The sequence below is a fragment of the Chiloscyllium punctatum genome, chromosome 8 (assembly GCF_047496795.1).
Source record: "Chiloscyllium punctatum isolate Juve2018m chromosome 8, sChiPun1.3, whole genome shotgun sequence".
NCBI lineage: Eukaryota > Metazoa > Chordata > Chondrichthyes > Orectolobiformes > Hemiscylliidae > Chiloscyllium > Chiloscyllium punctatum.
In genome coordinates, this window is record NC_092746.1 from 84268385 (window position 1) to 84288440 (window position 20056).

At 41.4% G+C, this 20056-nt stretch overlaps 1 protein-coding gene across 1 annotated transcript in view; it reads right to left on the reverse strand.

Annotated features, from left to right (window-relative positions):
• c8h10orf67 (chromosome 8 C10orf67 homolog) overlaps positions 1-20056 on the reverse strand; it is a 257483-nt gene that overhangs the window by 120460 nt on the left and 116967 nt on the right. Inside the window, exon 9 of the mRNA XM_072575973.1 lies at positions 13339-13392. Within this exon, the coding sequence (XP_072432074.1) occupies positions 13339-13392 (54 nt within the window). The remainder of the gene's footprint in view (positions 1-13338; positions 13393-20056) is intronic.

Genomic DNA, 20056 nt, shown 5'->3' on the forward strand with positions numbered 1-20056 from the left:
GATTGGCCAAAAACAAAAGGACATCATCAGCATATAGGGTGATCTTATGCTCCCCCATTTCCACCTTTGGTGCTACTATTTCAGGATCCCTCCTGATAGCCGGCTAACGGTTCAATTGCTAAGGTAAATAACACACCTGTCAACTACCTCTTCCAATATTAAAGTTATTTGAAATTAATACCGTTTGTAATGACTGCCGTCTTAGGATCATTATACTGTACTGCTACCCATCTGGCAAAGGATCCTCCCAAACCAAAGCACTCTAGGACCTCAAATAGATACAGCCATGGTTGTCCAGGGCAGCCCGTGGTTTCCCAGGAGGAGAGAGCTTATCTGAGGTGTGATGAGCTACAAAGATATTAACTCTATGAGATCTAAAAACTATTCTTATAAAAACAAATACAACTAAAAAAAACGCTGTATTTATTTGAAGCAAACACCCAAACAACCCCAATTCTCTTGAGATCTTCCCCCTTGCCCATAGGGGGCACCCCTCCCAATCCTTACCACCATCTTAACTCCCTCTAGCTGAGGCCGTGCCCTAGCCCCAAGCAATTCACAAATGAGGAAAACCTGTTATTTACATTCTGAAAGCTAACAATAGATGCCTCCCCCCCCCCAACTCATCTTAACCATAAATACAGCCACCCCCCAATACAAAATTAAAAGGATAGCAGTAAAGAAAAGGAGCCCTAGATAATACCCAACTGACCAATATCTAAAATAATTCCAATTTTACAACAAAACTGTATAGACCCTTTTGCATCATGGTAGCCCACAAACCCACCAACACATTAAAACAGCAGCTAATGAACTTGAAAGACCCTATACAGACAAGCAAAACTAACGTCATTTACAAAATACTGTGCAGGGACTGTAACAAACACTACATTGGACAAACAGGCAGAAAACTAGCCACCAGGAATACATGAACACCAACCACCACAAAAAGACATGACCCTCTCTCACTAGTATCCTTATATATGGATGAGGAAGGACACCACTTTGACTGGGACAACACATCCATCCTAGGATAAGCCAAGGAAAGACACGCACAAGAATTCCTAGAAGCATGGCATTCCAACCGGAACTCTATCAACGAACACATTAAGTTAGACCCCATCTACCACCCCCTGAGAAAAAGTACAGGAAGTGACTTCACCACAGGAAATGACATCACCATCCCAAAGAAACCCAAATATATAAATAGAAAGCAGGACTTATCCGCAGTGCTTTACCTGAGGCCCACTGAAGATGTTACCTAGGAGGGTAACAAAATGTCTGGAATGAACCTTCCAGCTCAGCAAACAAACCTACATCCAGAACCTCAACCTGAGCTACAAATCTTCTCAAATAAAACCAACAACCACAAAAAAGAAGGGGGAGAGGGAAGTAAAAAAAGGGGTAATAAAAAAATCCCATACCATTGTCCGCAATGATGCCCCCTTCCCTCCCACCCCGATTCAGGTCCTTCAATTCAAAGACCTTCACCTTTTCTGCAGAGTCAAAGTTATATATCGTTCCCCCATGGGAGAAAGCTTAGTGTGACTTGTACACTTAATGGTAAGGGCGGGTACCTCAAGGTGTATTGAATGTTCAGGTCCCTTAATTCCTCCTTGACATCATCAAATGTCCTTCTCTTCTTAATTAGGGCTCCTGGAAAGTCCTGAAAAAACATATCTTTGAGCCTTTGTACATTAAATCTTGTAAATTCCTTCCCAGTCTTCTTGCTATTTCAACTATTAATCGTTTTTCTAATGCAGGAGCTGCATTAGGACCATGCTGAGGCACAGGTCCGGCCCAAATCTGTGCGTTGCGATCCAGTGGGCCCGCTCCATGCTTACCAGAGCCAACTCCAACTCCAAGCCCAGGAACTTCGGGAGCCACCCTGCAAAAAGCCAACAAGGGCCTCAACTTCCTTGCCTTCCAGGAGACCCATGATCCATAGGTTTTCCTTTTATTTCTATTTTCCACGTCATCGACTTAATCCTGAAGGAGCCAAACTTGGATTTGCAGTGTTCAAATTCTTCCTTCCGGGACCTCTGTTACGGTCTCCGATACCGTAGTCCTGCCTCCTTTCTTCGATCCAGCAGCTGGATTTCCTGTTCATGCTTTTTTAGCATGGCAGACAGTGGCTAACCTGCTGCTTGAATCCACTCTCAGAGTTTAGCAAAAAAAAAGCAGTAAGGGAGTGCCCCATCTGTTGTACTCCTTTAGGCCCCTTTCCGTTATTCGACTTCATCCTGGCCTTAAAGCTGTCCCATACAATTTCAGCAGCTCCAAATAGTCAGCAAGTCTAAATGAATACTTTTTTCTCCTGGGGGTGGTTTACAAGGGGGGGTAAAGGTCCACCTTGCTCAGAGGTATGGCACAGAGCCCAGCACAGCAGACCACTCAGACTGCTGCCATGTTGGATCTCCATCCTGCCATCTTTGGTGACTTATGCACATGACTACAAAGCCTGGAGTTTGGCAAAATATGAGAATGACACCAATTGACATCAAGAGGATATAGGCATGAGGTGAATGAAATTTAATGCAAAGAAATCTAAAGTAATAGATTCTGTGTGGAAGAACAAGGACTGTCTATTCAAACAAAACGTATAATTCTACGGGGGGACAGGGGTAACAGGAACTCAGAGATCCTGGAACATTTGAGCACAAAGCATTGATTATAGATTGAGAAAGTGATTTTTTTAAAAAACCTTTATACAGTACTGTGCTTCCCAATAGAAACACAGAGTGATGAACTTTAGATTTCTTCAGTAACAATGTTATAATTTATTATATAAAGCCTATTTAGAGTTTCTTTGAAGTTGAGTCCAATGCTTCGCCAGGTGCCATAACGTATCTCAGATACAATGTAAGTAGTTATTAAGTAATGTGTAATTAACCCATTCACTGTTTACCAAGTTTCTTTCAATCTTCTTTGCATGGGAATCCTTCCACATGTGGTATCAGTACCAGCAAGAAATATTGGTGGTGGAAACAACCCAAAGCTTCTCAGCCTTCCTTATAATAGGAAGAACAGAGGTATGAATTTTTCCCATTATGATACATGTGAACAGCGGCATTTATCTGAGATTTAAATAAGATGTCCACTATAAAATGTTAGTAGCAGTGGGCACCAACGTCTCACATAAAGTTGCAACAGTATTTGAAGATATTCAGTTCTACAAAAGTCACAGCCATCCGAGGAGAAAAAAGAAGTAAAAACTCAGTTTATTGTTAAATATTTTTTTAAAAACAAAAGTACAGAGCCTTTCAGCTTTTGTGAATGCAGCACCAACACTTAATAAAAGAGCAGCAACACAAAAAGCAATACTAAGTGTGCCTGAAAAACCTTAAAACAGCTGAAAGAAAACTCAAGTCGACTACAGAGATTCTTAACAGAGCTACAAATCATAAACCAAATCATAAACCTTGGATACAGTGGTCAATATTAGGCACCCAAAATGAGTTGTATCCTTTAGGTGAAAAATAAAAAAAAATTCTTATTTAAAGAGAAATTCCAGGCTGAGGAGCAAAAGGATGTAAAATACTATGTTAGGCAAACATACTTGTTACCATTGTTTAAAAAATAGAAAATGCTGAGAGAAAAATCTTTAGCAGGAAAAGCTGTAAGAAAGATCTTTGTAAACGGGTACTTATTTTAAAAAATTAGAAAACTGAAGTATAAATTGATTAATAGGCATAACAAGAAAAATAGTTTACCAAAAAGTGTTTTGAAGGGAAAGACAATTGTACATTGGTCAACTGAAAATACTTGTTTATAAAGCATAATTAGCATGATGCCATATTTTCCAATGCAAACAGACATGAAAACCTCAGAGAAGAAGCAGATGCATTATGAATTATCCAGTTTTAAAAGGGGCTTGAAAATTACTAAGGGTAAACAGTGCAAAATATCTGTCTGTCCTCCATAGTGAAAGAAAACAAAATACAGTATTTCTTCATTGTTCACAGATGCTTCTGCCTCCTACACATTTGCGCTGCGATCCTCAACCAGTAACCAACACCAGAATTGCACATGGAATCACCAAGGTGCAAAGTATCTAAATTGATGCTTTTTAACTCTATTTGTGGGACGTGGATATTGCTAGCTGAGCCAGCACTTATTACCTATCCCTCGGTCGAAGGGCAGTTAGGAGTCAAACTTGGTGAGCTTGATGTGTTTTTACAACAATTTGACTGTGTTCACATGGAACAAGATTTTTTTTGCTGAATTCAAATTTCACTACCTGCCATGGCCGGATCTGAACCCATATCTTCAGAACATTAGTCTGGGACTCTGGATGACTTGCCCAGTGACATCATCACTATGCCACCACCTTTCCTAGTACAGTCAGTCTGCTGAGCTAGTCTAGTGTGCTAGTTTGCCCATGTCCCTGAACAGCTGGAATGGAGGATTTACAGTCAACAGATTTTCTCTAGATGGAGACCTAGAGATATACATAATCTCCACTTAAGATTCTGCATTGCTTTTTTATTCACGTAGAGTCAGAGTCATTGAGATATAGAGCATGGAAACAGACCCTTCAGTCCAACTTGTCAATGCTGACCAGATATCCTAACCTAATCTAGTTCCACTTGCCAGCACCTGGTCCACATCCCTCTAAACCCATCCTATTCATATAACCATCCAGATGTCTTTTAAATGCTGGAATTGTACCAGCTTCCACCACTTCCTCTGGCAGTTCATTCCATACATGCGCTACCCTCTGTGTGAAAAAGTTGCCCCTCAGGTCCCTTTTATATCTCCCCCCCTCACTTTAAACCTACGCCCTCTAGTTCTGGACTCTGTCACCCCAGGGAAAAGACTTTGTCTATTTACCCTATCCATGCACCTCATAGAGTCACAGAGATGTACAACACGGAAACAAACCCTTTGGTCCAACTTGCCCAGGGAAAAGGCTTTGTCTGTTTATCCTATCCATGCCCCTCATGATTTTACAAACTTCTAGAAGGTCACCCTCAGCCTCTGATGCTCCACGGGAAACAGCCCCAACCTATTCAGCCTCTCCCTATAGCTCAAATCCTCCAACCCTGGGAAGAAATTCCAGGATTTTGACCCAGTGACAGTGAAGAAATGTGACATTTTCCAAGCCAGGATGGTGAGTAACTTGGAGGAGAACTAGCAGATATCCCATGTATCTGCTGCCCTTGTCCTGTTCTATGAAAGTGGTTGTGAATTTGGAAGATGCTCTGCAAGGATATTTGATAAATATATGCAGTGCATTTTGTAGATAATACAGTTTCCTGCTACTGAGCATTAGTGGTGGAGGGAGTGAATGTTTATGGATTTCAATCAAGTCCGCTGCTTTGTTCTGAATGGTTTCAAGCTTAGAATCATCGAGTTCTACAGCAAGGAGATAGGCCCTTTGGTCCAAACTAGTCTATGCCAACCAAATTGGCCATCCACGCTAACCCCATTTCCCTGCACTTGGCCCATATCCTTCTAAACTTTTCTTATCCATGTATTTGTCCAAATGCCTTTAAATGATGTTAATGTACACACCTCAACCACTTCTACTGGCAGCTCGTCCCACCCTCTGTGTAAAAACATGGCCCCTCAAGTTCCCTTTTATTCTTTCCCCTCTAACTTTAATCTGATGCCCTCTAGTTCTCGATTTCTCAACCCTGGGAAAAAGCCTGAATGCATTCACCATATCCATACCTCTCATGAGGTATACTTCTATAAGATCCCCTTCTCAGTCTCCTACACAAAAGAAAAAAGTCCTCACTTGTCCAACCTCTCCCTATAGCTCAGACCGTTGACTCCTGGCAACATCCTTGTAAATTTCCTCTGCAGTCTTTCCAGTTTAATATCATCATTCCTATAGCAAGGTGGCCAAAACTGAACACAAAACTCCAAGTGCAGCCTCACCAATGTCCTGTACAACTGCAACATAACGTCCTAATTTTTATTCTCAATGCCCTGACTGATGAAGGCCAGAGTGCAAAAATCTTTCTTCACTGCCCTGTCTACCTATGACTTCACTTTCACAGAACTGTGAACTTGAACTCCAACGTCCCTCTGTTCCACTACACTCCTTAAGGCCTGACTATTCATCACAAAACTCCTATCTTGATTTGACTTTCCAAAATACAAGACCTCACACTTATCTGTACTGAACTCCATTTGCCATTTCTCAGCCCACTTCACCAGCTGATCAAGTTCCTGCTGCAATTTCTGATAACCTTCCTCACTATCCACAATACAAGGTTCTTAAGTGTTGTTGGAGCAGAGCTCATCCATATAAGTGGGAGTGCTCCATCACTCTCCTGACTTCTGCCTTGTAGACAGTGGTCAGGCTTTGGGGAGTCAGGAAGATGAGTTACTTGCTGCAGTATTTCTAGTCTCTGATCTGCTCTTGTAGCTACAATATCTATAGGGTTGAACTTAGTTGAGTTTCTGATCAATGGTGACTCCCCTGAATGTTGATAGTGGGGCATTCAGTGACGGTAATATCATTGGATGTCAAGAAGTAATGGTGAGATAGTCTCTTATTGGAAATGGTTGTTGCCTGGAATTTGTGTGGTGCCAATGTTACTTGCCACTTGTTAGGCTAAATCTGGATCTTGTTGCATTTGATCAGGGATTGCTTCAATATCTGCGGAGTCATGAATGGCACTAAATATTGTTAAATCCTCAGCAAACATCCCTACTTCTGACCTTATGATGGAGGGAAGATTATTGATGAAGGAACTGAAGATGATTGGGCCTACCTGAGAAACTCCTGTAGAGATGTCATGGAGCTGAAGTGACCCTCCTAAAACAACTTTAATCATCTTCTTTTGTGACAGATATGACTCCATCCATTGAAGAGTTTGCCCCCTGATTCCCATTGAATCCAGTTTTACTGGGTTCCTTGATGCCATACTTGCTGTTTCCATGCTGTACATCTATATGAATCAATGACTTTATGACATCAAGGCACATTTATCCAAGGGCTGTCACTCTTACCTCACTCTGGAATTCAGTTCTTTTGCTAATGTTTGACTAAGACTGCAATCACGTCAGGAGCTGAATGGGCCTGACAGAACTCAACTGAGGGTCAGTGAGCAGGTTGTTGCTCAGCAGGCACCGCTTAATAGTACCATTGATGACATTTACTATCACTTAACAGATGGTCAAGAGTAGACTGATGGGGCAGAAATTGATCAGGTTGGATTTGTCCTGCTTTTTATGCACAGGACAATAACTGGGCAACTTTCCACATTGTCAGGTAAATGTCAGTGTTGTAACTGTACTGAAACAACTTGGCTAGAGGTGCAGCATGTTCTGGAGCACAAATCTTCAGTACTATTGCCAGAATGTTGCCTTTGCAGCATCCAACCATTTCTTGATGCTGCATGGAGTGAATTGAATTAGCTGAAGACTGACATTTGTGATGCAGGGACAACTGAAGGAAGCCAACCTGGATCTTTAGACCTGAATGTTGGGAGGTCACTCTGGTGCTTTCTCTGGTGTTATGTGCCTTTTTCTCTACATGTACAAGAAGAAGAGGAATATAGCAGAAATTGAATCGATGGACAGAGAATTACCTCCACTGTCTGAAGTAGCATTGTCTCTTAGGCAAAATTTGCACTTGCTGCTGTTTCAGAGACAAAGGCATACATCCAGGGTTAGGGATCAGCATGTGCCCTCTGTCTCCTAGACGTTTTGCATGCTGTGTGCTATGACAGAGTTGGTAGAAATATCACTCATCTTGCCAGAGTATAGTATCTCACTTGTGCCACTTATGGCACTGAACTAGGTTCAACAATACTCCCTAGAAGGCTCTGACCACCTGTGACATCTGCATCCACACTCTCTTGGTGATAATGCACTTTGTTAGTAAGGGTATTCTCCTCCTGCTGTTAATCCCCTGGACAGGAAATTCACGGCTGAGTTATTAAGGCTTGGAGCTCATGTGCCCTGACTCTCCTGGCTGCTTCTTATTTCAGCTATCCTGACATTGCAAAAGATGAATAGATGCTTATTGATGTCCAGTTTGGGTTCAGCCAGGGCATTCAGCACCTGACTTTATTTTAAATATGGGTAAAAGAGCTGAATCCCACGGGTGAATTGAAAGTGACAGCCCGTGGACAAATGCAGCCTTGGTGTCAAATGTGGCATGAAGGAGCCCTGGGCAAAGCTGGAACCAATCAGAATCTGAGGGAAAGTCCTCTGCTGGTTGAAGTCATACCTGGCACATAAGAAGATTTGATTGTTGGAGGAACTCAGTCACTGCAGCTTTAGGATATGCAACGGTGGCACAGTGGTTAGCACTGCTGTCTCACAGCGCCAGAGACTCAGGTTCAATTCCTGCCTCAGGCAACTGACTGTGTGGAGTTTGCACATACTCCCCATGTCTGCGTGGGTTTCCTCCGGGTGCTCCGGTTTCCTCCCACAGTCCAAAAGATGTGCAGGTCAGGTGAATTGGCCATGCTAAATTGCCCGTAGTGTTAGGTAAGGGGTAAATGTAGGGGTATGGGTGGGTTACGCTTCAGGGGTCGGTGTGGACTTGTTGGGCCGAAGGGCCTGTTTCCACACTGTAATGTAATCTAATCTGATATCATTGTGAGAGTTCCTCAGGTAAGTGTCCTAGGCTCAAACATGTTCAGCTATTTCATCAATGACCTTCCCTTTACCTTTCATCCACCATAAGGTCAGAACTGGGAATGTACACTGATCATTGCACAATGTTGAGCACAATTCATGACTCCTCAGTTCATATCTAAATGTAGAGACTGGACAAGTGACAAGTAACATAAGTGCTGCACAAATACCAGGCATTCACCATTTCCAATAAGAGACTAACTAACCACTGTGCCTTGATATTGAATGGTGTTACCATCACTGAATCCCCAGCTATCAATATCTTGGGGATTAATATTGACAGACGCTGAACTGGACTAGACATATCAGGTCAGGGACACTGCAACTCATTTCCTGACTCGTCAAAGTCTGTTCACCATCTGCAGGGCACAAGTCAGGAGTATGATAGAATATTTCCTACTTGCCAAAATGAGCACTCCAGTAACACTTCAGAAGCTTGACACCACCCAGGACAAATCACCATGCATCATATCCAGGCTCAGTAGCAGTAATATATTCCATCTATAAGGGGAACTGCAGAAACTCACTACAGACCCTTAGACAGAACCTTTCAAACCCCAAGACCACCACCATCTAAAAGGACAAGGGCAGCAGATACATAGGAACACCAGCAGCATCTGTAGCTGAAGCAGGACTCATGCCTAGCCTAGCAGCAGAGCCAGGGATTCTTGGTTGTGCGCCAAGTGTACATTGAGCAGTGTCAGTGAACTGGGCCCAGTGGTGAAGAGATGGCTCCTAAAGTGGGGTAACCTTTACATTGGTGGGTTTGGCACAGGCAGCCGGGGGACACGGGAGGTCTCCGTTGAGGCTAGGTGAGAGCATGGACTGTGTTAGAAAGACTAATATTCTGAACTGTTTACTTCTTTATTTTCCTAATTTATTCCTATGACTTATAAGTGTCGAGTGTGGTGCTGGAAAAGCACAGCAGGTCAGGCAGCATCCAAGGAGCAGGAGAATAGATGTTTCGGGCACAAGCCCTTCATCAGGAAGGCTTAGAATACTGGACTACTTATTTCTTTACTTTTCGATTTTTGTTTGCTTCCTAAGAATTTGATCTTAAGTATCTGTACCTTGTACCTAAGATGGTGCTGTAATGTGGCGACTTTAAAGCTTTCACTATACTCATTTGAGTACATGTGACAATAAAGCTAACTCAATTCAATGCAATTCAGCTGTCAGCTCCCCTTCAAGCCACTCACTACCCTGGCTTGGAAATTTATCACCACTTCTTCAGTGTGACTGCGTCAAAATGTTGGAATTCTCTCCCTAATGGCTTTGTGGGTCTACCTACAGCACATGGTCTGCAACAGTTCAAGAAGGTAGCTTGCCACCACCTACTCAACAGCAATTAGGGACAATCAAAAAAAATGCTGGCCCAGTGATCCCGTCTCATGAGTGAATTAAAAGAAAATGTGCATAGTTCAGTATTTGTGTCACCCACGTGTGGTAGATCAACAGCTCGGCAGGATGGGGTTGTACTTTGTGATCTGACATATCAGTGACAGATTTGCCGATAGCTGCTAGCTAGGCTGCCGTGGGATCATGAGTCCTGCTTCAGCTACAGATGCTGCTGGTGTTCCTATGTATCTGCCGCCCTTGTCCTTTTAAATGGTGGTGGTCTTGGGGTTTGAAAGGTTCTGTCTAAGGGTCTGTAGTGAGTTTCTGCAGTTCCCCTTATAGATGGAATATATTACTGCTACTGAGCATCAGTGATGGAGAGCCTGGATATGATGCGGGGTGATTTGTCCTGGGTGGTGTCAAGCTTCTCAAGTGTTACTGCTTTACGTGTGTCAGAATGACACTGCAGCAACATTTCCATTGCAGAACCCATTGACAGCAGACATGTCTTGGAATGAAGTAAGGCTGAGAGTAGTCAAAGGATTAATCATTGCCTACACTCCCTGGTGAGGTTATATGGAGTTGAGCTTTATGAGGGACTGTAGAGTTTAGCTCTGAGTGTAAGTAGTTGCTCTTGATCGGGACTTCTGTGCTTGTTTGCAAGACTGTGACTTGCTGCACATTCACTTGGCAAAATGCAGAGTGATGCAGAAAAAGGCTGGTGTAACAGTCCCCTCAGAAGTGTGTGTTCTCAGCCAGCAGATCATTATAACTTTGGATCATGCAGCAGAGATGTTCCTTCATATTCGACTAACTATCAGGGGGCATCAATTCATTCCACAGCAATGGCATCATTAATTGGAGCAGCATGGTGGCTCAGTGGTTAGCACAGCTGCCTCACAGCGCCATGGACCTGCATTCGATTCCAGCCTCGGGCGACTGTCTGTGTGGAGTTTGCACATTCTCCCCGTGTCTGCGTGGGTTTCCTCCAAGTGCTCCGGTTTCCTCCCACAATCCAAAGATGTGCACGTTAGGTGAATTGGCCATTCTAAATTGCCCATAGTGTTAGGTGCATAGTCGGGGTAAATGTAGGGAAATGAGTCTGGGTGGGTTACTCTTTGGAGGTTGTGTGGACTTGTTGGGTGCAGGGCCAGTTTCCACACTGTAGGGAATCTAATCTAAAAAAAAGTCAGTAATTGCCCACAGCTCAAATGTCAGTCAGTTGTTGCTTCAAACACAATTTAGAGCTTAATCATATTAGTCAGTATTAAATAACATTACTAAGTCAAAATGACCTTCATCCTTATTGATTCTATAAAAAAAATGTTGCAGATGGCTATCCTGAACAGTCAAAAAAGGTTTTTCTGATATGACATTGCATGCTTAACTCAATCTGTGCGAAACTTAAACTGACTTCAGAATGAAAGGAGGAGAACACAGCCCATCTACATCAACAGAGTGGAGGTTGACAGGATTGACAGTGTCAAGTTTTTAGCAGTGACGATAGCCAACAACCTGTCCTGGACTTCCCAAGTAGCTGCGATGGTCAAGAAGGCACAACAAAGCCTCTTCTTCCTCAGGTAGCTCAGGAAATTCATCATGTCCATCAGGACTCTCACCAACGTTTACAGAGGCATCATAGAAAACTTACTGTCTGGCAGCATAATAGCCTGGTACGGCAACTACTCTGCCTGGAACTGTTAAGAAACTACAGACAGTCCAGACCATTATGGAAGCCAACCTCATATCCCTGGGCTCCATTTACACCTCTTATTGCCTTAGAAAGGTTGCCAACATCAGCAAACCCATCCCACACTGGTGATACTCTCCAACAACCTCTTCCATCAGGCAGAAGATACAGAAGCTTGAACACACACACCAGCAGTTTCAAGAATAGCTGCTTCCCTGCTGTTATTAGACTAATGATTGGACTCTCTAACCTCAAATAATATTGGTCTTGTTAATGTTGATCTTGCCTCATGCACTTCCTGTGCAGAGTAACCTGTACGACTCAATCTGTCAAGTTTGTTCGTCCTATGATCTGTATTCCTTGCTTACTAGATAATGCTCGCAAACAAAGCTTTTCACTGTACTTAGGTGCACATGGCAATAAATCAAATCAATCAATCAAAACTGCCCATGAAATCCATTCTATCTTTGCTGCATGTTTATTTAATTGCTGAATTTATGCATTCTCTTGATTTATACGGTACTTAGCTCTGAAAGGTTTAAGCACCACGCAGTATGATGATGACATACACACTTGGGTAGAAAAGCAACTCTGGATATCGAAAGGACAAAAGCCTATTGTCCAGATCTCCTTAACAATCTTAGTGACTTGTACCTGATTGTTATCATGCAATAAATTGCATCTTACTTCAGACGAAAGCCTTTTCTTGTCTGATAACAAATAGTATTCCTTAACCACACAAGACTAGTCAGGTCTTTTAGATCCAACTTAAAAGTACAATGATGGAAGCAAAGTACTCAATGTATATTTCATCAAGGTGATTGTGGTAAGGATCCGTCATACAACAACTACCACATCACAATTGGCACCATTGTTACTTTATTAAGTAAAGCAAAAAATGAGTAAAATATATATAATAAGAAATTGGATTTGAAGTAAATTGTATTTTAAAAATTGAGGTTGGATGAATCACATCTGTATACCTTCATAAGAGATGTCTCTGCCTTGCCTTCCTATTAATTAATTATTGGTCTCCTTTATGATGTTGTGCTTTCATTGGATAGGCAAAATAGTCCAACTCAATACTGCTCCATATTGACTCAGGAGGAGACTGCTTGAATAGCATGAGTAAAGCAAACTACTCAGCTGACAACAGTTTTCAGGTCTGTTTTCAGCAATTTATCTAGGGTGCTTGTGGTGCAGTGGTAAAGTCCCTACCTCTGAGCCAGGAGACCTTTATTCAAGTCCCAGCTGCTCCAGCACTGTGTAACAACATCCCTGAACAAGTTGATTAACAATATCTAAGCAGTTTTGGCTGAACTCTAAAACTCGAGAGTAAGAGATAGATCGATGCGGAATAAGTAGTACACACTTTCATTTACCTGTTATGTTTGCCAAAGACAGTTTATGAAATTTCAGTAAGAAGACTGGTGAGCTTCATCTCCCCTAGCTAATTGCTGTCGATAGTTATACAATAATACACTGAATCTTTCACATTGATCATTTGTTTCATATCAAAATTGATTTTATCTTCTATAACTTCCTTTAAATTCTTCAGTGCAAGATTTGTTAATGCAGCATCTTTCAGAAAAACCTTTACTAATCTGCTGACTAAGCCAGAATTTAGTCAAAAACACTTGTTCTGTTTATGACAACACGTACCTGATTGCTTTGAAATTCAGAGTTGCTAGTAGTGGTCCACGTACCTGAATCAATGTAGCATTTAATACACTTTCCATTTTTAATTTCTGTGCTTTCAACTGTCAATACAAAAATATAAACACAATTTATTAGGTACTGTACTTGGGCAGTTCCTGCTTGCCAATTTCTTAGGAAATCTGCATTACTGTCAAACAATTAGATATTCTGTTCATTAAATTATTTTCTCCCTCAACTAGCATTGCATCATATACAGCTCTGTAGATTCTACTTCAGGATGTGTGAAATCAACCTCAGTTAACTTCATATAATATATATAGGTAACACAGGCCATTGAAAACACCTCAATTTATGCATCTAAAAAAGATCCATAACTTCTTACTTTTCTTTGAACTCACATCTTCAAATATAATCATTGGGATCCTCTGCTAGCAATGATAAAGAATTGAGTTTGAATCCTACCATCAAAAGTATAGTAGTGAAATTTAATTTAGTAAATCTGGCAGGCTCTACTAGTAAAAATAAACTATTGTGAAACTGCAGCATTATTATTGACACCTGAATGATACACTAATTTCTTTCCAAGAGTTACGCCACTTTTGGAATATTGCGTGCAATTCTGGTCTCCTTCCTATAGGAAGGATGTTGTGAAACTCAAAAGGGTTCAGAAAAGATTTACAAGAATGTGGCCAGGGCTGAGAATTTGAGTTATAGGGAGAGGTTGAATAGGCTGGGACTGGACGCTGAGGGGTAACCTTATAGAGGTTTATAAAATCATGAGGGGCATGGATGGGATAAATGGACAAAGGGGTCGGGGAGTCCAGAACTAGAGGGCATAGGGTGAAAGGGGAAAGATATAAAAGAGATATAAAGATATAAAGGACAACTTTTTCATGCAGAGGGTGGTACGTGTATGGAATGAGCTGCCAGAGGAAGTGGTGGAGGCTGGTATAATTGCAGCATTTAAAAGGCATCTGGATGGGTATATGAATAGGAAGGGTTTGGAGGGATATGGGCCAAGTACAGGCAAATGGAACTAAATTTGGTTAGGCTATCTGGTCAGCATTCACGAGTTGGACCAAAGGGTCTGTTTCCGTGCTGCACATCTCAATGACTCTATGAGTGGAAATTGTTACTCTTTCTCTGATGTTACATACCTTCAATTCCACATTACAACCATAATTTTATATTGACAATGTGGTCCTGATGGCAGACCCAGAAGTGCCTCTTTGTCTCTTGTGTAATTTGACACTGAGTTCTTGGTGTCAGGGCTCTGACATGTAGTCTTTGTGTAATCCTACATCCTTTCCCCTTCAACATGAGTTCCCAATCCAGTAGCTTACAATAAATTCAACTATATCATTGACCCAGAGGCTCTCAAAGCAACAGAAGATAGATAATAAATGCTGCCTTGAAACATTGCCCATATTTCAACAAGTTTCTTAAATGACACAATGTTTTCACCTTTTCCAATCTACCTTGAACAGCATGTCAAATGTTGATTAGACAGCAAAAAAGGCCATCCATCAACATTTCTAGCTTTGCATTTAATTGGATAAAGGCACTATCCAATTATCATGCCATTAGATAGGCCTTTATAGATGCATTTTGAGATCCTATGTGTTTTGTTACCTTTCTATTATATTCTAAATTAATAACTAATCAAATAAACTAAAAATGTTTGGTAGACATGACAGGGAAGATGGTGTGCTGAAATTGCAACATGTGGGTTTTGCAGACAGAATTGCAATATATTTTCTCCTTGGGTGAATGTAGCTTTTGCAACTTCTGCTCAGAGTTGCTGCTCATGGTGACTGAGTGAGGCAGTTATGGACAATTTCTAGATTGTTGCTCCAGCTGCATAATAATTGGCATTGGGTCAAGCAGATCAGAGAATTAAATACATAGCTCAAAGTGAAGTGGGCATGAGATTTTGGACAAATGGTAACTGTACCATGGAAAAGAGCTGTTTCATTGGCGTAAGCTCCACTCAACCAAGGCTGGTGTATTGTATAACCAGGGCTGTGGATAGGACTTTGAACTGAAAAGTGAGTGAGGCCTCAGGGTAAGGGACTTTTAGAAATCCATAGACAAATTTGAAACAGTCCACCAATGTATTGTCAAAAACAAAGCCAGTTAAGTTAACTTGAGTCATGGGAATCAGTGGAGGAAAGGTCTCCACTGGTTCCTCAGGATTGTGTCCCAAGCTCAAACATCTTCAGTTCTTTTAGCAATGACCATCCTTTCATCTCAAAATTAGGAGGTGGGGTGTCCACTGATGATTGCACAATATTTAGTAACATTCACAACTCCTCAGATACTGAAACGTTCTGTGCTCATATGCAGCATGACCTGGACAACCTGCTTTGTCCTGGATGATGCCAAGCTTCTTACTTGGACTAGTAAGGAGTAAGTAACATTTGTGTCACACAAGTGCCTGGAAATAACTATCTCAAATAAAGAGAAGTCTAATCATCCCTCTTTAATGGCATTGCAGAATTCCCCACTAACTTTGGGGGTTACAATTGACTAGAAAATGAACTGGACTAGCCATATGAATAGGTTGGCTAAAGCAGCAGGTCAGGCACTAGGCATTCTGCAGAGAGCAACTGAGCTCCTGATTTTCTGAAGCTTAACTTTCAAACATTTAGCCCAAAGCTGTGATCTCTAGCATCTAAAAGGACAAGAGCAGCAGATGCAGGTGCATGAGAACACCACCACCTGCAAGTTCACCTCCAAGCCACACACAAACCTGACTTGAATGATATCATCATTCCTTCATCGTTGCTAAATCAAAATCCTGGAATATCCTTCCTAACAACTTTGGATGTGTATCTATTCTTCCATCCAGAACACATTGGGTCCAGAAGGCAGCCCACCACTAGCTCCTCAAGGGCAATTGTCAGTGGCAAAAAATGCTAGCCTTGCCAATGATGCCCACATCCTGTGAACAAATTGAAAAGAAAGAATGGAAAAGACAGGAATAGTACACTAGTAAATAACGTCCGTGTTGATAGTAAAGTAAAAATTAAAGGCTCTTTATCAGAATGCATAAAAGATTCATTATCAAATAGATGAACACAGCTACAAGGTGACTAATGTTAATTAATCATCAAGAATACATGACACTCTGAAAAGACAGCTTGTAAAAGGAGGAGTAGCACTCACAATAAAATCTGACATAGAAGATAATGAGAAAGGATCTTGGCTCAGACAATCAGGGGTAGAATACTAATAGATATTAGGAATATGACTAGTCAAACAATGTTTTTTGTGATGAGATTACATACTGGATTAGAGTGGTGCTGGAAAAGCACAGCACTTCAGGCAGCATCCGAGGAGCAGGAAAATCGACGTTTCGGGCAAAAGCCCTTCATCACTTTTGATTTTCCTGCTCCTCGGATGCTGCCTGAACTGCTGTGCTTTTCTAGCACCACTCTAATCCAGAATCTGGTTTCCAGCATCTGCAGTCATTGTTTTTACCCCTATAATATACTCCCAACAGTATTTATACTGTTGGATGGAACAATAAACAATATTCTGAGCTTTTAACAAAAGCAATAGTGGGACGCATTATTCTACATACAGACTGGACAAAATCAAATTTGCAAAGCTAATATGAAAAAGAGTTAGTGGAATACTTTTGACATCTTCCTGTAAAATTACACTGTGGATAAGCCCATAAATTTATTTTCGATCGGGTGTTGTGCAATAAGGCTGGGTTAATTAGAAATATCATAGCTAAAGATTCCAGGGAAACAAATGATCACAATACATATGAATTCTAATCAAACTTTGAAAGTGATGTAATCTTACTCCAAAACAAGATCTAAAATTAATGCATAAGTACAAGAGCGAGCTGGCTAATATTGATTGAGTTGTGAAGGTGATACTTTGCTTTTCTGTACTTTTGATTGTGAACTGAAATGAAAAAACTGCTTCAATAGCCAAGGATTATTGACGGATTGCTGCAACTTTTAGAAGCAAGTAACATTTTTAAATTCATTTGTGGGATGCGGGCATCACTGGTTGGCCAGCATTTATTGCTTGTCCCTATTTGCCTTTGAAAAGGTAGTGGTGAGCTGCCTCCTTGAACTGTTACAGTCCACCTGCTTTGCGAAGACTCACAATGCCATTAGGGAGGGAATTCCAGGATTTTGACCCAGCAATAGTGAAGATCCAGCGATATATTTCCAAGTCAGGATGGTGAGTGACTTGGAGGGAAACTTGTAGGTGGTGGTGTTCCCATGCATCTTCTGCCCTTGTCCTTCTAGATGGAAATGGTTGTGGGTTTGAAAGATACTGTCTGGGGATCTTTGGTGAATTTCTTCAGTGCATCTTGCAGCTAGTACACTACTGCAACTGAGCGTTGGTGGTGGAGGGAGTGGATGCTTGTGGATCACGTGCCAATCAAGCGGGCTGTTTTGTCCTGGATGGTGTCAAGCTTCTTTAGAGTGTTGTTGGGACTGCACTCATCCAGCTAAGTGGGGAGTATTCCATCACACTCCTGACATGTGCCTTGTAGATGATGGCCAGGCTTTCAGGAGTCAGGAGGTGAGTTACTCACTACAGTATTCCTAGCCTCTGACATGCTCTTGTAGCCACTGTGTTTATGTGGTGAGTCCAGTTGAGTTTCCGATCAATGATAACTCCTAGGATATTGATAGTGAGGGATTCAGTGATGGTAACACCATTGAAAGTCAAGGAATGGCAGTTAGATTGTCTCTTATTAGTGATGGTCATAGCTTGGCATTTGTGTGGTGCGAATATTACTTGCCCCTTGTCAGCTCAAGCCTGGATACTGTCCAGAACTATTTGCATTTGAACATGGCCTGTTTCAGTATCTGAGGAGTTGCAAACAGTGCTGAACATCATGCAAACATAGGTGAACATCCCCACTTCTGACCTTATGATGGAGTGAAGGTCATTGATGAAGCAGCTGAAGATGGTTGGGCCTAGGACACTACCCTGAAGAACTCCTATACAGACATCTAGGTACTGAGATGACTGACATCCAACAACTACAACAATGACTCCAAATATTGGAAAGGTTCCGCCCAGTACTTACCCCAATACAAGTTTTGCTAGGGCTCCTTAATGCCACAATCAGTCAAATGCAGCCTTTATGTCAAGGGTCATTACCCTCACTTCACTTCTGGAATTAAACCTGATATTGTAAGTGCTGTTTATACAGCTGCTTGTTCAACCAATAGTAGAAGCCTAGTTATAGACAAGCTGCAGCCAGAGGGATTGGTTTGAATGGAGATTTAGCCAGCAACAAGTGACTGATTTTGATAAATAAGTGACCACTAGTCCACAGACCATTAGCCTCCATCCTGCCAACAACTATATGATTGGCTCCCAGATAACTGAAAAGCTTGGGGGTGCGAATATTTGAGTCAGGAGCAACTGGACCTCTGGAAGGGAAGGAGTGCACTTCTATTCAGTAGTAAAAACCATTTCAAGCCTAAAGATTGCCAATTCATTTCCTCTTTAAAGTTATAAGCTTTGATTTTAATTCATAATTCAGATTCCGTCACCCTGTACCTCCTTTTTAATTCATTTGTGGGATGTGGGTAAGGCTGGTTGGCCAGCATTTATTGCCCATCCTTAGTTACCCTGCCTTTGCAGAAGGAAGATTGAGAAGAAGTGTTCTGTTCAGCAAAAAGGAACATCTCAATTAATCCTGTGGACAGGGACCACTGAACTGTCTTCACAGTATTATCCATGACTCATAGTATATGTTTTTTCTCACAGTCAATATATGTGTACAGAGGGTGAATTTTACATGTGGGTTAGAATTTTAATTTGTAGCAGTACATGTTGAGTTTTCATTATTGCTTATCTGCAGTTAAAATCTATTTATTTGTAATAAACTGCAATTTCTGTTAAGTAAAGAAACCTGGTCTGTGTTTTCTATCAACCTGGGTCTAAAAGACAGGGTAAATTGGGGAATTGCACACATTTGAAAAACCTTTAATATTGTGACAACTCCAGGAACACTAGAGTTTGACTGTCAGCTGCAAACCCAATGAGGCATAACAAAACTTGTAAGCTGGTTCACGATTGATTTTAAATAGGAGCAACAAGAATTTTGGGTGTGGTATTAGTAAATAACAGAGGTGAAGAAAACCACTAAGTTCTGCGCTACATTTAAAACACAATACTGGATATGGTCATGGACTCCTTATAGGTGGTAGATTTGACCCTGCAGTCTCAAGGGAACTTTAAAATACAGGTTGGTTGAATTGGCAGGTGAACTGGAGGTGGCATTTCCTGGCAGAGCTAGGAAGGCAGAGATAATTGAGGTTCTGGCATAGCACTTGGATTTAGAGGAAATAAATGAGAAAGATCAAGTATTTCAGGCTGTGAAAAATCAGAATTAGGTGCTATTCAATTATGTTTGAAGCAACTTTGGCATGAGACAATTTTGAAGAAAAGTGGAGTTGGAATTCTAAAAGGGAAGAAATAGACCAAGGAAGAGCAGAAAATGACAAGGAAAGGATAGAGAAAGATAAGGGGAGAGAAATGCAATTAAAAAGAATGGAACAATAAAATTAGAATTACAATTGTAAAAAGAGAAAGCAAAGGAATATGTAAATCATCTGAAAATGATGCAAGTGAAACAACAGACTTCAGTTATGATGGAGGCCTGGTGGGGACAATATTCATTACAATTTGAAGCCCAGTAAGGAAATGTTTAAATTTGCACAGAGCAGGCCAAATTTGAGGTAAAGGATGTGGAGGCATTCTTCATACCATTTG